This window comes from Magallana gigas, chromosome 6 (assembly GCF_963853765.1).
Source record: "Magallana gigas chromosome 6, xbMagGiga1.1, whole genome shotgun sequence".
Lineage (NCBI taxonomy): Eukaryota > Metazoa > Mollusca > Bivalvia > Ostreida > Ostreidae > Magallana > Magallana gigas.
In genome coordinates, this window is record NC_088858.1 from 40,123,794 (window position 1) to 40,140,824 (window position 17,031).

General features: G+C 35.4%; 1 protein-coding gene across 3 annotated transcripts; it reads right to left on the reverse strand.

Moving 5' to 3' along the window:
* Nucleotides 1-6,149: 6,149 nt before the first annotated feature.
* Nucleotides 6,150-17,031, reverse strand: LOC117689052 (uncharacterized). 3 transcript variants are annotated; one of them, XM_034468675.2, is made up of 22 exons: nucleotides 16,876-17,031; nucleotides 15,436-15,500; nucleotides 15,215-15,288; nucleotides 14,729-14,996; nucleotides 13,664-14,486; nucleotides 13,535-13,572; nucleotides 13,347-13,418; nucleotides 12,817-12,939; nucleotides 12,314-12,436; nucleotides 12,136-12,210; nucleotides 11,589-11,719; nucleotides 11,338-11,433; nucleotides 11,139-11,228; nucleotides 10,774-10,893; nucleotides 10,432-10,624; nucleotides 10,040-10,186; nucleotides 9,513-9,598; nucleotides 9,255-9,325; nucleotides 9,098-9,162; nucleotides 7,452-7,593; nucleotides 7,010-7,083; nucleotides 6,150-6,749 (listed from the first exon to the last, which is right to left on the reverse strand). In XM_034468675.2, exons 2-22 carry the CDS (start codon nucleotides 15,479-15,481, stop codon nucleotides 6,733-6,735), a joined length of 2,874 nt encoding a protein of 957 aa, XP_034324566.2. In that variant the 5' UTR covers nucleotides 15,482-15,500; nucleotides 16,876-17,031; the 3' UTR covers nucleotides 6,150-6,732. The 3 variants fall into 3 exon arrangements, with proteins under 3 accessions (XP_034324566.2, XP_034324565.2, XP_065943843.1); XM_034468674.2 differs by having other exon boundaries at nucleotides 7,010-7,086; XM_066087771.1 differs by lacking the exon at nucleotides 15,436-15,500 and having other exon boundaries at nucleotides 7,010-7,086; nucleotides 16,876-17,017.

Below are 17,031 nucleotides of genomic sequence, written 5' to 3' on the forward strand. Positions count from 1 at the left end.
TTACTATATGGCCATATCGGCCCACCCTAGAGCCTGAACACCTAACAAAGGGGTCATGAATTTCATAATTTTAGTAGAGGCCCTCAAGGACATCATAACCATGTATTCAGTTTTAAAAAAATATATATCGTAGTAAAGAAGAAGATTTTGTAAGATTTAATACATTTTTACTATATGGCCATATTGGCCCCACCCTAGAGCCAGAACCCCTGACCCTGGACCCATAAATTTCACAATTTTGGTAGAGGGCTTCATGGACATCATAACCATGCAACTGGTTTTTTCCTCACATGCGTGGGAGTAGAGAAGAAGATTTTTGAAAATTTGACTTTTTTTGCATATTTGACCCCGCCCGTGGCACCCCAAGGGTGGAAGAGCCATGGATTTCACAATTTAGATTTTTCTTACCATAGAGATGCTTCACACCAACAAGAGGCCCATGGGCCACATCGCTCACCTGAGGAACAATAGGTATAATAAAATCAGCTTAATGGAGTCATAATTAATACAAACTATCTGGACAATGTACAAAAATACATGTAGATCCTATATAAATAAAATCCATTTTTCCCCTGGATATTGTTATGTTTATAATCATTAGTCCCTTTTCTAACAGGATGATTTTATAGTCATATCATATGTTGAGTATTGCAGTTCTCAAAAAGATCCTTAACAATAGTTTATATATGGGATATAAACCTACATCAAAATCTGAACCAAAGAATTGTCCTGGGGCCAAAGTCTTAACAATTATAAAGAATCATCTGGCTGATTAGTTTCTGAGAAGAAGATTTTTTAAAGATTTACTCTATATATTCCTATGTTTAATTTCAACCCCCCATTGTGGCCCGACCCTACCCCCAGGGGTCATGATTTTCACAACTTTGAATCTACATTACCTGAGGATGCTTCCACACAAGTGTTAGCTTTCCTGGCTGATTAGTTTCAGAGAAGAAGATTTTTAAAGATTTACTCTATATATTCATGTGTTAAACTTCGACCCCCCATTGTGGCCCCACCCTACCCCCCAGGGTCATGATTTTCACAACTTTGTATCTACACTACATGAGGATGCTTCCACACAAGTGTCAGCTTTCCTGGCTGATTAGTTTCAGAGAAGAAGATTTTTAAAGATTAACTCTATATATTCCTATGTTAAACTTCGACCCCCCATTGTGGCCCTACCCTACCCCCCGGGGGTCATGATTTTCACAAATTTGAATCTACACTACCTGAGGATGCTTTCACATAAGTTTCAGCTTTCCTGGTCTTATGGTTCATGAGAAGAAGATTTTTTAAAATTTCTCAAAATTTTCATAAATTCCTAATTATCTCCCTTTGCAAAAAGGCATGGTCCTTAATTTTCACAACTTTGAATCCCCTTAGGCTAAGGATGCTTTGTGCCAAGTTTGGTTAAAATTAGCCCAGTGGTTCTTGAGAAGATGTTGAAAATGTGAAAAGTTTACAGACAGACGGACGACAGACAAAATGTGATCAGAATAGCTCACTTGAGCTTTCAGCTCGGTGAGCTAACAAAAGGCCCATGGGCCACATCGCTCACCTGAGGAACAATAGGTATGATAAAATCAGCTTAATGGAGTCATAATACAAACTATCTGGACAATGTACAATAATACATGTAGATCCTGTATAAATAAAATCCATTTTCCCCCTGGATATTCTTATGTTTATAATCATTAGTCCCTTTTCTAACAGGATGATTTTATAGTCATATCATATGTTGAGTATTGCAGTTCTCAAAAAGATCCTTAACAATAGTTTATATATGGGATATAAACCTACAGCAAACTTTGAACCTTCTTGTGAGGCCAAAGAATTGTCCTGGGGCGAAAGTCTTAACAATTATAAAGAATCATCTGGCTGATTAGTTTCTGAGAAGAAAATTTTTAAAGATTTACTCTATATATTCCTTTGTTAAACTTCAACTCCCCATTGTGGCCCCACCCTACCCCCGGGGGTCATGATTTTCACAACTTTGAATCTACACTACCTGAGGATGCTTTCACACAAGTGTCAGCTTTGCTGGCTGATTAGTTTCTGAGAAAAGATTTTTAAAGATTTACTCTATATATTCCTATGTAAAACTCCGACCCCCCATTGTGGCCCCACCCTACCCCTGGGGGTCATGATTTTCACAACTTTGAATCTACACTACCTGAGGATGCTTCCACACAAGTTTCAGCTTTTCTGGTCTTATGGTTCATGAGAAGAAGATTTTTAAAGATTTACTCTGTATATTCCTATGTAAAATTTCGACCCCCCATTGTGGCCCCACCCTACCCCCGGGGGTCATGATTTTCACAACTTGGAATCTACACTACCTGAGGATGCTTCCACACAAGTGTCAGCTTTCCTGGCTGATTAGTTTCAGAGAAGAAGATTTTAAAAGATTTACTCTATATATTTCTATGTAAAACTTCGACCCCCCCCCCCCATTGTGGTCCCATCCTACCCCCGCGGGTCATGATTTTCACAACTTGGAATCTACACTACCTGAGGATGCTTCCACACAAGTTTCAGCTTTCCTGGCTGATAAGTTTCTGAGAAGAAGATTTTTTAATATTTACTCTTTTATATTCCTATGTAAAACTTCGATCCCCTATTGTGGCCCCAACCTACCCCGGGGGTCATGAATTTCACAACTTTGAATCTACTCTTCTTGAGGATGCTTCCACGCAAGTTTCAGCTTTCCTGGCTGATTAGTTTCTGAGAAGAAGATTTTTAAAGATTTACTCTATATATTCATGTGTTAATCTTCGACCCCCCATTGGGGCCCTACCCTACCCCCGGGGGTCATGACTTTCACAACTTTGAATCTACACTACCTGAGGATGCTTCCACACAAGTGTCAGCTTTCCTGGCTGATTAGTTTTTGAGAAGAAGATTTTTAAAGATTTACTCTATATATTCCTATGTAAAACTTCGACCCCCATTGTGGCCCCACCCTACCCCCAGGGGTCATAAATTTCACAACTTTGAATCTACACTACCTGAGGATGCTGTCACACAAGTTTCAGCTTTCCTGGCATTATGGTTCTTGAGAAGAAGATTTTTGAAAATTTCTCGAAATTTTTCATAAATTTCTAATTATCTCCCCTTGAAAACGCGTGTGACCCTTAATTTTCACAACTTTGAATCCCCTTTGCCTAAGGATGATTTATGCCAAGTTTGGTTGAAATTGGCCCAGTAGTTCTTGAGAAGATGTTGAAAATGTGAAAAGTTTACGGACGGACAGACAGACGGACGGACAGACGGACGACAGACAAAATGTGATCAGAATAGCTCACTTGAGCTTTCAGCTCAGGTGAGCTAAAAATGGTAACGATTGGCCTGGTAGTTTTCAAGAAAAAGTTAAAAATGTAAAATTGTTGACGCACAGACGCACGACGCAAATGACGGACGAAGACCAATTGCAATAGGTCACTCAGGTGACCTAATAAAAGTGAAAAAGATACAACCATGTACCAGTATATGAAAATTTAGTGTTGGTGACAGTCTTAAAGGACTCCCTTTAATACTGGTAAGCAGTGTAATTTATTCAACAACCTCTTTATAAGTGGAGTAGAAGGCAGATAGGACTAAGGGGAAAGATAATTTCTTGTAAACAAGAATTTTTAGCCTACCGAGACGAAGTGGGGGGGGGGGGGGGGGGTAGCTTAAGTAATACCCCCGACATCAATGTTATCTTTAAGGTTTTTGCTGCAGGTCCTGTATCTAAGTTATTACTTGTTATATCTTCACCAAACTTGCATGGATGGTGCATTTGGACCTTCTTATGGACTTGAAAGACTTGGATGCTAAAGCTGGGCCATGAATATCAGATGCTGGAGCAGGTTAAATTTTTGGGAGCAGGTGCCCTTTGGTAGCTCAGTAACTACTGGTCCAAACTTGCATTGATGGTGCATCTTATGATACTGATGCACCTTACAGGTTTGAAGCCATAGGTTTTGGATGCTCGAGTAAATGAAGGTTTTTAGAGCTGATTAAAGTTTTTGGAGCAGGTGCTCTTGGTTATTACTGGTCTTACTTCACCAAACTTGCATGGATGGTGCGTCTAATGATGATTATGCTTTTGACAGGCTTGAATGCTGAATATCATTAACTATGATTTTCATAGTTATGATTCTCATAAAGATGATGCCTCATAAAGGTGATGCTTCGTCTCGAAGAGCTTTGTAATGTGTGATTACTATGTTTTAACTATCTGCTATAAACATGACTTTTTACCTAGAAGCTTGGTTCAGAATCATTGCACTCCCCTTACCTACAGGTAGGCGTTTGGAAAAGTGTGAGTCAGATTAGGCCAAAGGGAGAAGAACGTAAAGTTTGGCCATGAATTTCACAGAGATGCGCTTTGACCTTTACATTTGACTTCAACACTTGGTTCAAGGTCATAGCATACCCTTTACCAATAAACACTTCTCTTGTGGACTCTGGGCCTGACAGGGCCAAAGGAGGAGATATATGGTCAAGGATTTTACAAAATGATTTGCTATGACCTTTTGTGACCTCTTGGTCCGACCAATCAGAAAATGGGTATTAAACATAAAAACTATAGCAATACGGTTGCACCAATAAACAAGTTGTTTTAGAAATCCAACTTGTAGAAAATATGGGTTCACTTGAACTCAAAATGGATTGCAGTAAGTAGTTACTTACTAGTCAGTTTCGAATTTATTTGACAGTGGTTCAACATTGATCAATGCACAATTAACATCATTCTTAAAAAAACGTTTTCTTATTTGATCATGCAAACTTTAATGAGACCAACCAGAGAATTATTATACCCCTGCTCAGAAGGAGAGGGGGTATAGTGTTTTACCCTTGTGTGTCTGTCTGTCTGTCCTTCCGTAACAAAAATTTCTGTCGCATTTATCTCAGCAACTATTTATCGCAGATACTTGAAATTTTTACACAGTGTTTGTTAAGGCATGCCATATTGTGGATTGTATTTTTGTACCAATCGGACGTCAACTTCCTGTTAAATGAGTACTTTGCTTATTTTTTAACCAAAATTTTCAAACATATTTCCGTCAAAGATTTCTCAGCAACTATTTATCGCAGATGCTTGAAATGTTTACACAATATTTGTATAGGCATGCCATATTGCGGGATATATTTTTGTACCAATCAGACGTCAACTTCCTGTTAAATGACGACTTTGTTTATTTTAGGCAAAATTTTCAAACAAATTTTCCTCAAAGATTTCTCAGCAACTGTTTATCGCAGATGCTTGAAATTTTTACACAGTATTTGTATAGGCATGCTTTATCGTGGGATGTATTTTTGTACCAATCGGACGTCAACTTCCTGTTCAATGAGTACTTTGTTTATTTTTAGCCAAAATTTTCAAACAAATTTCCGTCAAAGATTTCTCAGCAGCTATTTCTCGCAGATGCTTGAAATTTTTACACAGTGTTTGTTAAGGCATGCCATATGGTGGGATATATTTTTGTACCAATCGGACGTCAACTTCCTGTTAAATGAGTACTTTGTTTATTTTAGCCAAAATTTTCAAACAAATTTTCCTCAAAGATTTCTCAGCAGCTATTTATCGCAGATGCTTGAAATTTTAACACACAATTTGTTTAGGCATGCCATATTGTGGGATATATTTCTGTACCAATCGGATGCCAGATTTCTGTTAAATGTTGACTTTAATTGCTTATTTTGCATATTCACATCAGAGCGGGGGTATCACTAGTGAGCATTGGCTCACAGATATCTTGGTCGTATATGTCTGTTTGGTCCAGGGTTTATGAGTAGTGGAGTAGATCAAAAACCATTGACATAGAGAGATGACTGTCTTCTGGAGGTAGAGTATAACATTCCAGAAAAAACAAAGAAGCTATGAAAAGGATGTAAAACTTATAAAGGGTTTTTTTACAGTAAAACCTTGATATCTGGAACTTGTCCGGGATTCATTGGAATTAAATATTACATCCTAGAAGTAATGGTTATACAAGAGCTCTAGATTTTTTTGACATACATGTGTCTATGGTATTCAACACCTTGGTGGTGGAGATCTTGAATGAAATAAAATTAATGACAATTAATTCATTATAATGATTGCAAAACTGAATTTTTATTAAAAGAAAACAACAAATTAAAAAGCAATATTAAACCACAAATTCGTATACATTACATAAATGTAAAATCAATCGCAAACGCAAACTTCTTTTCTTGAAGTTAATTTTTTTTTGACATGTACAGGAATGAATCTTTGTGCTTATCCCAGACTGATTAACATTATGACACCTTAAGATAGCCCTTATCAAATTCTCAAATCACAATTTTCTGATCAAAAGAGCTATATCATCTGTCAAACTTTGCCATGCAAGGTATACCAAAATTACTGTACTATATGTACATTCAACTATGATTTCAATATTTCCTTTAATTGGAATATTGTTATCGCGATGTTTTGACATACGTTTGCAACAAAATAAATCAATTTTTAGTTGACTTTTTGATATTTCCATACTCCAATATCCAAAAGAAACACTTCTTTTATTATTTAACTCATATCATCTTAATTTAAACTAAATAATTATGTGTAAAATGGATAATAAAAACCTACAACTGTACCAGTATATGATACGTACTGCAGTATATACAGGTTTTCATTTCGTGCATTACACAAATTTTGTACAAAAGATAGCTGTTAGAATTTTATCACAACATTGTTCTCTTTAAATCAGCAGAAATCCTTTATCTCATTGTCACTTCTGAAACAGAGAAATTACAACATTTATGTATGAATTCAATTACTGAATTAGCCAAATTAAGATCTAAAATTCATTTTCAAGCACGCAAATATGTGCCACATGCTTTTCTTTTTCCAAAATAAAAATGTCAAAATGGTAGAAGTGAGGTGCTGTTGGAATGACTGTCACATTTGCATTGAATGGTACTGTGCATGATTTTTTTCCTTTTTTTATCGACGTTGTGACAAATTAAAAATAAATTGATTCAAAACATCATTTACCTATACGCCTGATGGGATACTCCGCACCTGTTGAGACATTTCTCTGGCATTTCTTTTCTGGAATGACTCTGTACCTTCAGTTTAGAATAGAAAGTAACTTTATCAATGCGCATCTTAGTAAAATAGAGTATTGATCTGTAGAGGGAAAGGCAGAATGAGCAAATTTACAATGAAAATATATGCTTGGACCAGGAAACAAACCTGGGATCCATGCAAAAAAATTAAGTCAGGAGCTCTACCACTGAGCTTCCCTGGCCAATATCCACAATCAATAATGATTCAAGGGCCTAAAGCAACCAAGATAAAAGATGTGTATACCAAGATATAAGAGAAAGTCTTCATTGTTATTTTCACATTCTATACACACAGATGTTCATCATCATACGATTGTACCTGAATGCGTCTAAGAAACCCCCACCCCCAGTGCAGAGCTGGTACTCACTTTTCGTTCTCACACTCTACCACTACCGTCCCTTTGCCGTGTCGAGTCTGGTATACGTGTTCAATCTTGTCCGAGGTCTCCCCTGCGTGGTCCCTCCATCGCCCATCCTTGTCCTGCCATTGCCACTGACCCTTTTTCTCTCCTATCAAACAAATGGCTTTTAATGTGTTTATTCTGATTTTATTGGAAGGATTTTTTTATTTGAAAAGACTGTTTTAAGGACCTTCTTTACACAAAGTATGTTTTATCATATTTTTTTTCTACAGCAGTCAACAATTTTATATTTTGAGCTGATCGAAATTATTTTCAACAGATATATGTCACAGAGTGATATACACAAGGAAATTGATGCCCAATTCATTTTTTTTTTTTACCAGGAAGTTGTTTTCTCTTCCTGTGTTATGTCCTGGTAATTATATGGTATGGGTTTCAGAACATTCAAATACTATATAGGGCTACATCCAATTGCCCAAGGTATCAGGTTTTAATTTGTGTTTCAGAAAATATCCTCAACATTTGATAAAAATTGTCCTAGCTATTAATCCTCATTGTCAAAGAACTGGTCCAACTCATAAGTTGTTTTTTTACATAACTGTATTAAGGGACAATTAAAAACAGAACAGAAAATTTTTAAAATAAAATTATCAGAGGCATAAATAACCGTGTATTGTCACTTATCAACTGTCAAATCTTCTTATCTCCTGCTAATATTGGGGTTGAAAAAAAATTTCAGACTTCAGAAAGCTTTGTAATATGTTGAAATTAGATACATAACGTCTACGGCACATAGTTTTGGTATTCAATATTTTGGTGTTCAAAATACCCACTTTAATTTTATATAGAAATGAATGACTCATTTTACAGACCAAAGAAAAAAAACAAACATTTTTTCATGCACAAAAATAAATACCGGTAATTGATTGTTGCATTTTAGATTTTATTTTGTATTTAAATTTCAGATACAATTTTAAATCAAATGTGAAGGTTTCTTTGGTAACAAAATATTAAATACTGATACATCAAAGTCTAAATCATGATTCAAAAGAAACATTATAAGATAGTATTAATTGTTAAAGAAAACTACAAAGACTAATTTATTCAATACTTATAATTATTTGCAAAATCACATGAGAAAGTGTAAGTTGTAATAAGTTAGGAAAGATTTTTCAAAAAAGAATTGAAATTAAGAAAATCTAGGGCAATAACTTATCATTTTTTCTGAACGCCAAACAGATTAATTACTCTTATCTACTACAAAAAATCCCATTTAAACTTGGAGATTCTTATACGTGGTGTGTATAAATATTTTTTTTAACTGAAAAACTTTGACTAATCTAATACAAATTACCTTGTAATCAATTATTTTCACGAGGGCTAATTTTTCATGGATTGCTAATTTGTTTTACAAGTTTTTAAGGGGATATAATTTTGTAGATTGTATGATTAACAATTTAATTTTGTGTTTCATACTTCATTGCAGGGTTACCCTAAAAATCCAAGAAAACAGAGCCACTGATAATCACGCCAAGACTTAGTTTCTTTGTTATGAAATTGTACATAATTGTTCAGCTGTGATTTACATCTATAAGTGATAATGATAGCGATATGATTTGAAGCAGTTTATTCCTCTATTCTCTACCACTGACTTGATTCTTGGGAACTCCCTCCATCTGATAAACCGGTGGCTCCTTCCGTTACTATGCACTGTGGACTACAGAACCAAACAGATATTAACTACTACAGTATCAAGTTTAATGACCCTCTAAAAAAATCCATTCAGATCAAGGTCAGTATATGACCTACCAGACTTCCACATCATATTTGCCGAACAATCCAAATCTGTAATTTCCTCGTTTTCCATTATCCCACCTTACCTGTAAAAAAAAAAAAACCCATCAGATAAGCCACACTTGATTTTGGGGTTTGGGTTGTTTTTTTTCAAATGGCCCCATAAATAAGAATATCATACACATTCACACAGTGCAATTCAAATCAATTGTCAGCAGAAAAATCAGTCAGAATTTCAAATCATGTGACCTTAGCAAGGGGCGTGGCACTTACGTGGACAATCCCACTGTCCTCCACTTTGAATATGACCCCTGAACTCCCTTCTCCTCCATCTTGTGATCCCCATTCCCAGTCAGTCCCTACAAGAGAGCTAGACTTAGACTTTTTCACACTATTTCAATTATAGAAAATTAAAGAAATCAAATTGTCTTTATTTTTTCTTTCATGGGAGGGGTGATTTAAGAATTCTGGATTTCAAGAATTAACTAGCACTCCTATTAAAAACTCTGCATGCTTAAATTTGTATCATCTGTACGTGAACCTGTAAACAAAATTGATAAAAAATGGATCACATTAAAATCTGAAAGGAAATTACCAGGCATGTGAAATGACAAAAAATAACCACTAGGACTGTTGAATAAATTGGAATCATTTTAAGAGTTCCAAAAAGAAATGAATGAAACTGAAACAGAATGTCTTCATACAGTAGTAAGTGAAGTAACACAATGGCTTATTATTTATAGTTCTTATTTAAAACAACAAGGTTCCTAAAATTCCAAAATCTGAACCAAATGGCACACCTCTCCTTGCCCTGACCCCCACAGCCACCATCATCCCGGGCGGTAGCATGCGCGGTTCATCCACCATCCTGACATCTTTTGCTCCACTCTCCGCTCCATAACGATACTTTCCTCGGTTCCCATTGTCCCATTCCACTGTGAGGTAGCCTGACAGAATCACAAGAGTACAATGAATCAGTGGTATTTGTAGTAATACAGGGGTACAGTTTATCCCTCATCAACTATGTCATTGATCAAATGATGAGTATACTGGTATTGAAATTGTCTAGTGTTCAGTTATTGATCAAAATGATATATATATATGAATTCTGTTATTCAATGAATTGTATAAATTCAATATTTATGACTGTCATCTGCCCCAAAGCTGAGTTGCCTGGTCATAGAACACTGACCTCTGGCTTTGTGGGCCACCACCGTCCCAGGCATGTTGTCATCCTGATTTTCCCATCTCCAGTCCGGACCTCGTCGGACCCTGGAACCAATGGGAGGCATCTCCTTGGTTTCCGTGCTGCTATCTAACCCTCCAGTGGCGCCCCCTTGTGCTCGCTCCTCGTTGTCTCTCTTTATCATTGCCAGAGTCTCCTCCTGAATGCATATTTTCAAGATTATTTAATCTTAACTATTTCACTTTTTAAATTTTATAAACATTTTCATCGGTTGTTAGAGTATTAAGGGTGCAATATCTATTACTTTTTTCCAGCATATACATCCAAAATTGTTCCAATTTATCTCACCACTTCTGCCTCTGTGAAGTCCCCTGCTCCCTCTGTAGCCTGAATTTTTTCTTTCAACTCATCATCAGATAACTCTGGGCCTCTCAGGGCTCCATCATGGATGACCTTGGCTACTACAGTCTGCAACAACAAAAATTATATATCAATGATAACAAATAATGAGAAGTAATTACCCCTTTCTCTCCATGAACCATTGTTATTTTAAGGGAGATAACTTATATTTGCTTAGTTTTTGGTTTTAGCGACGTCTATTATTTTTATTTTATTTTTAGAAGAAACATTTGTTCACAAATTGAAATTCACAAACAGGAAATTATAAAAAGTATAAAAAGTGATTTTGACATCCATTATAGACTGATATTTACATTGATGAGGAAATGGTGGCTAATTTTCTGGACATCCTCTGGTTGTACCAGGGTTCCTCCAGCTGTATTTACTAGCTGTCCCAGCAAAGTCTGCAAAAATAAAAACAAGTACCATAAAAGATTTTATTATTTTCTGAGCTTTTTTGCATCCAGGAAATCTAAGAAATCATAAGATTCCTGCAAAATATGTCGGACGAACCATGTCTGCATCCTCTCCAATGGGAACGCAGACCAGATTCCGAGGATCTGCGTGTGTACGGAACCGCTCAGCAAACTCCATCAATTTGTGCCACACCTGTTACAGACAATGATACATAGAATCAATAGTCTAGACATCAAGCAATTTAAGAGAGCTGAATATACATATGAAATACTTTACATTAATGTAATGTATAGCCAACTGTTTTTTGAATGCATTGTAAAATAGAAATTTTTCAGATGCTTTCTGACCTCTTTTTTAGTTCCTCCTTGTTTCACGATGGTGTCTGGTCCACTGAATATCCTTTGGTCAGTGACACCACCATCTGTCAACAGGATGATGCGGGGGAAGATCTTCCTCTCTCTGAAGGTCACCACGCCCCCTGCTCAAAATATCATGTAATAACAGTCAAACTGCAATTCGCATTTTATATTTTCTATAATCATAATTGTCAAATCCTATTATATTCGTGAATTGCAGATAAATTATGACTTAGAAATGTTTACACATATTTTTTCAATAAATCTTTAAATAAGAAAAATGATAAATCCGCACCGTTATTTTAAAGTTATATGTTTGTATTACCTACTATGATTATATTTTACTTATATAATATATTATATATTTAAAAAAACCCAGTCTAACTGCAGGTTTTTCATTAACAACAATTTGTAATTTAACTTCTCTCTCTCTCTCTCTCTCTCTCTCTCTCTCTCTCTCTCTCTCTCTTACACACAACCAAAATGTCAGTACACTTCGTAAAAGTGTTATTTCTATATATAAAAAATGATTCTTTACCTCTATTGTAGATGGCACTCATGCAGAGAACAAGACCAGTCATTATAGGGCTAGGACCACCAGGCGACAATGATTCTGAAATATGGAAAATTAAAAACCATGGCAACCCCCAAAAATGCTAATTCTTAGACACAGAGTTTTGAGGGCATAACATAACCCCACTGAGGTGTGCCCTTACCTACTGCATCTCTGATTTTAGAATAGTCATTGGTCAAATTTTGGACAACCCGGGTCTCATTTCCAAATGACACCACTGCTATGTTCTCTTCCAAAGAATTTTCAACAGCAACATCTTCAATACCTTTAGAGTAAAACAGAAATCACCCTATAGTTTCTTCTTGCAATGGATCTAAATGTATAAACTTTTCAAATTTTACTTAAGTGCTGAAGAGTCATTTACCAGTATATGGTTTTACTACTTTAAACGAACATTTAATCAGAGAAGCCTGAATTTAAAAAAAATAATTCAACAGTATGAATATTCATAATTCAGGTGTTTTTTTTTGATGGGCCAACATTTTCTCTAAAATACAAAATGCAATCATGCTACACTTTATTCCTACCAGTATATGTACAGTTTCTTTGATAATACATATTTTATTTAGAATCAAGTACAGAAACTATGATCATGTTTAACTGAATTCTTCAGTATAACAAAACTTCCATAAACTAGTTACAAACCTTCTAAGAAAGACTCAATAAATTCTGTAATCTGCTCAAACTTCTTGCCCTTCATACTGGACGACGTATCGATACAGAGAATGGTGTCCGCTCCCTGGGACTTATGGTCGGTGCAATCAGCAGCTAAGATAAAGTTAAAAAACCGGAACTACATTTGGACACAATAAATTCTATAAATATTGTTTTGCTTGCCTGATGAAAATAACCCTTATTGAATACAAGTTTAGAAATGGTATAGTTATAATTTCAACAATTTCCATTTCAACATTATTGAAATAGTTAAACAGAGAGGTCTACATGTACGTGTGTGAAGGTTTCTGCACTGCTATATGCAAATGGTACATTAATTAAGGACACAATGAAGAACATTCTTCAAGTCACTTCTGAAGCAATATTCTAAAACTTGTTTGAATTGTTTAAAGTATGTCCAATTTAGGTTAGGTCCGATTTTACTACTGTATACATGTACATTCATATTTACTTAATAGATCTTTGGAGCTAGAGTTGATCAATTTGCAAAAATATTTTACCTCTGTTTGCCTCTTTCAAAGTAAGTTCTTCAAGTTCACTCTCTGTGAGAATTCTAAGCTCTGATCCACCATCTACAACAGAACAAATTTTCTACAATTGCTCAGACAAAATATATTTTACATACCATGTATCATTATATCTGTTAGTTTGCTCAGTAGCAAAATAGATAGCTCTTCAAATCTTTTACCTAGTCTGTCATCAGGTTCGGATTTCAGAGATAGAGACCTGTAAAAATGTTTAAGTGAACAAAGATAAAATGGTACAATCAAATTAAAGATGAATGCAAATTTAAAACTCTTTTTTGACGATGACTTACGAAGTTTTGAGGGAGGACTTCAGAGAACCACCAAGCGAGCTGGAGTTTTGGTAGTTCTGATATCCACCTTTTTGTTGCACTGAGGCTTTGTAAGAAGAAGCAGAAGATCCGGACGAAGGGACAAACTTGACATTAGCTGTAGGCTCTTCCTCTGAATCTGAGCTACTTTCAGTTGTATCTCTCCGTTCTGGTCTTCTAGTGGTAGATTTAATATTTTGAGTGAAGGAACCACATTTGACCTCTTCTTGTAGTCCATCTTCACCTTTACCATAAACAAACTGGATTCTATTGTCATCGTGTTTTGCTGTTCTTCTACACTTGAGTTTGCTGTATTGATTCTGGGCCTCTGCTATCACAGCTTTCACTTTATCTGTTTCATTCTGCTCCTCATTCTCTGATGAAAAGTCATTCAATTCTACAGGTTTTGGGAGGACCTCATTCTTTACCTCCTGAGGTTCCTCTACCACTGATGCCACATTCTGAGGCGTCACATCTATAGATCCCATCTCCTGAGGTGCCATATCCATATCAATCATCCCTTGAAGTACCACTTTTGAAGGTTCTATTTTCTGAGGTTCCACTTTGCGATGTACCGCCTCCTCAAATGAGGGATCTTGAGGTACCTTTGCAACACTCCTGGTACTCTCTGTGAGATCTTGACCATCAGCAAAAATTTCTGCAGCCTCTCTTTGAAGATTTTGTACTACAGGTTCTGATGGTTGAATATCTGGATTTGATCTGGTCGCCTCATCCTCACTTTCAGATGTGACTTCAGTTATTAGTGGGCGTTTAGGTGTGGCTTCAGATATTACTGGTCTGACCGCTTAAAAAAAATAAAAGTTTAATGCCAAACAAGAGTGTTTACATATGTATTTTCAATTACCTCTTTGAAGGGAATTGTCATTTTGGAGTTTAAAAAGTTCAAATATAAATCACAAAACATCTCTAAATCGTCTCGCTTTTAGTTTTGATAGGAATGATAGCACCTAAATTTCCATCATAACAATTAAAGCTCTAAATAAAAAAACAAAATAATAAGACTCAAAATTTGGTAAGTATTTTTACGTTTTTCAACTCTGTCTTCAGCCTCTCTCTTCTCTTGCATGAAGCCTTCATATCCGAGGCCAGTCATTGATTGGCTGAGCCCTGTGGACCCCATGTTCTCTCTCCTGCTGAACCCCATGGTCTGCTGCTGCACCTGTGGTCTGATTTGAGCCGATGGTGGCTGGATGGACAGGTGCTCCGAGATCCTCTTGACATTGTAAAGAACCTGGTTCAGGACTCCATGCATCTCGCTGACCCTTGCTTGCAAAGTCGGTATCATTGCTACTCTCTGTTCATAAATTCATTCATTAGTCGTATCGTACCAATGCAAAATGAAATCCTAGCTTATACAAAAATCTTCTTTCAAATAATTTTTGGCAGTTTTTTTTTAAAACAAGAAACATATAAATGTCTGAATCTTTAATCGATACTATGTACAACCCAACACAATGCAAGACACCATATGCACCAAAAAAATAATAGTGGAGGGAAAAAACTTGTGTATACCTCCTCAATTCTGGACAAAATTTGACTGTTGTTGTCTGCCATCTTTGTTCTCTTTTGAAAGCCTGGAAAACTAGCTACAAAATGTAGGACATATAATGTGGTCAATCTCTATTTTCCATCATGTTTATGCAGTGTATTCAATACCCACATATACAACACATATACATGCATGTACATGGATTTCAACAAAAAACCAATCACTTTCAAAGCACAATATTTACAGTTCATTGGAATTTCCCCATTGTATTGTTCATAGTTGGACGCCATCTTTCATCACACCAACATCCTGTCATAACAAAATATTCCAGTTTTCAAGTGAATTTTGTTAAGAATCTACCAAAGCTTTACAAAATAGCTTTAAGATATTCATTATCTCCTTCATACATCCTGAATAGACTATAAAATCTTATATCTTGATTAAATATGGTGCCAAACAATGTTCAATTTTATTTTTGGAAATACCAAAAATAGTTACAAACCATGTTACCAGGGATTATAATTAAATTAAAAAGCTGTGAAATTCTACAAAATGAAAACACTTCAATTACAGATATTTAAATTATAATTAAAGTCCAGGAAGAATGGATTATAATATTGCAATATATGACGGAGGAGGAAACTTGTCTTCAATATCTAGTCTCCAATTTCCTGGTTTTAGCTAACAAAGCAGCATCCTTTAATATATATTTTTAGACATTAGTTGCTGGTATAAATATAAAGCGAAGTACATTGTATTACATGATAATTAAGAGTGCCAAATTACAATGGATTGAGTAATGTAAGATTAAGGGTTAGGCTGTGAGTGAGGGGGCACTGTCCCATGTTTGAGGTCCCGTTTGACTTAACAATTAAGTCATACAAAATTTTAAAAAGTTATGTAAAAATATGAATAAAAAACAACATTCATAGGGGGGGGGGGGGGGGTTACTAGATCCACCATTACAAATCACGGTACCATAACTAACTTCTTTAAATATTCAGTAAATACCTTTTTCCTAGTTATGAAGTCATATACCTACCGGTAAATGTATATTTCATTTAGGGTTTTCTTTTTTGGGGTTGGGGGTGGATACTATTTAAGTTACTGCAACACTGTGGATCATCATTGTTCGTGGTAGCTAATTGTTTGCTAACTTAAATTCACTGATACCAAAGACTCACGAATTTGTATTCATACAGTATTAACATTAACATAGCTTTTTCTTACCGGGCCAGTCGCTCACAAACAAAATAAACAAACGAAATTAAATAGTAAATTTTTAAACGGGGTGGGTGTAGATTAGAGGTTGGAAACGATCTTTTTCAGGTTATCATTAATTTTATCTATACAGATTCTTAATCCTTTTTTCCCCCCATGCAATGACTTTCCTTTTCAATATGATTAGCTTGACTGAAATAAATTAACGCATCATTTATATCAATTTTACAACATAATCAATATGTTTTCATAATTTCATTCCATTTCTAGAACGAATTGATATGAAATTATCCTACCAATATCAATAAATGTACTTGAATGTTTATAATATATAAATCATACATACTACATACTGTAGTTTCTTTTTCTTACTGTTCCTTTGTTTATGTAACAGATATGACAAATATATCATTAAAACGTTAAAATATGACGATCAAAACTTTTCTGAATCTACAATACTTACGATTTGTATAAATAAGCGAGGAATTTTCAGTTCACCATCAAAAAGTCATAAAAATCAAATCGAAAGTAATTCGAGGATTAGAGTATAGATAGGAAATCCCCAAACGGAATTTGAAGTTACCGGAGTTATATTTAGAATTTGTCACTAATGTTAAAT

What these genes read in the sequence shown, in the direction of transcription:
- LOC117689052 (XM_034468674.2), bottom strand. Translation starts at nt 15,481, where the DNA reads ATGGCGTCCAACTATGAACAATACAATGGGGAAATTCCAATGAACT. An exon ending in TATTGAGTCTTTCTTAGAAG is followed by an intron (nt 12,437 to 12,816) that starts GTTTGTAACTAG and finishes TTTACTCTAAAG; the next exon opens with GTATTGAAGATGTTGCTGTT. An exon ending in AAATATGATGTGGAAGTCTG is followed by an intron (nt 9,163 to 9,254) that starts GTAGGTCATATA and finishes TTGGTTCTGTAG; the next exon opens with TCCACAGTGCATAGTAACGG.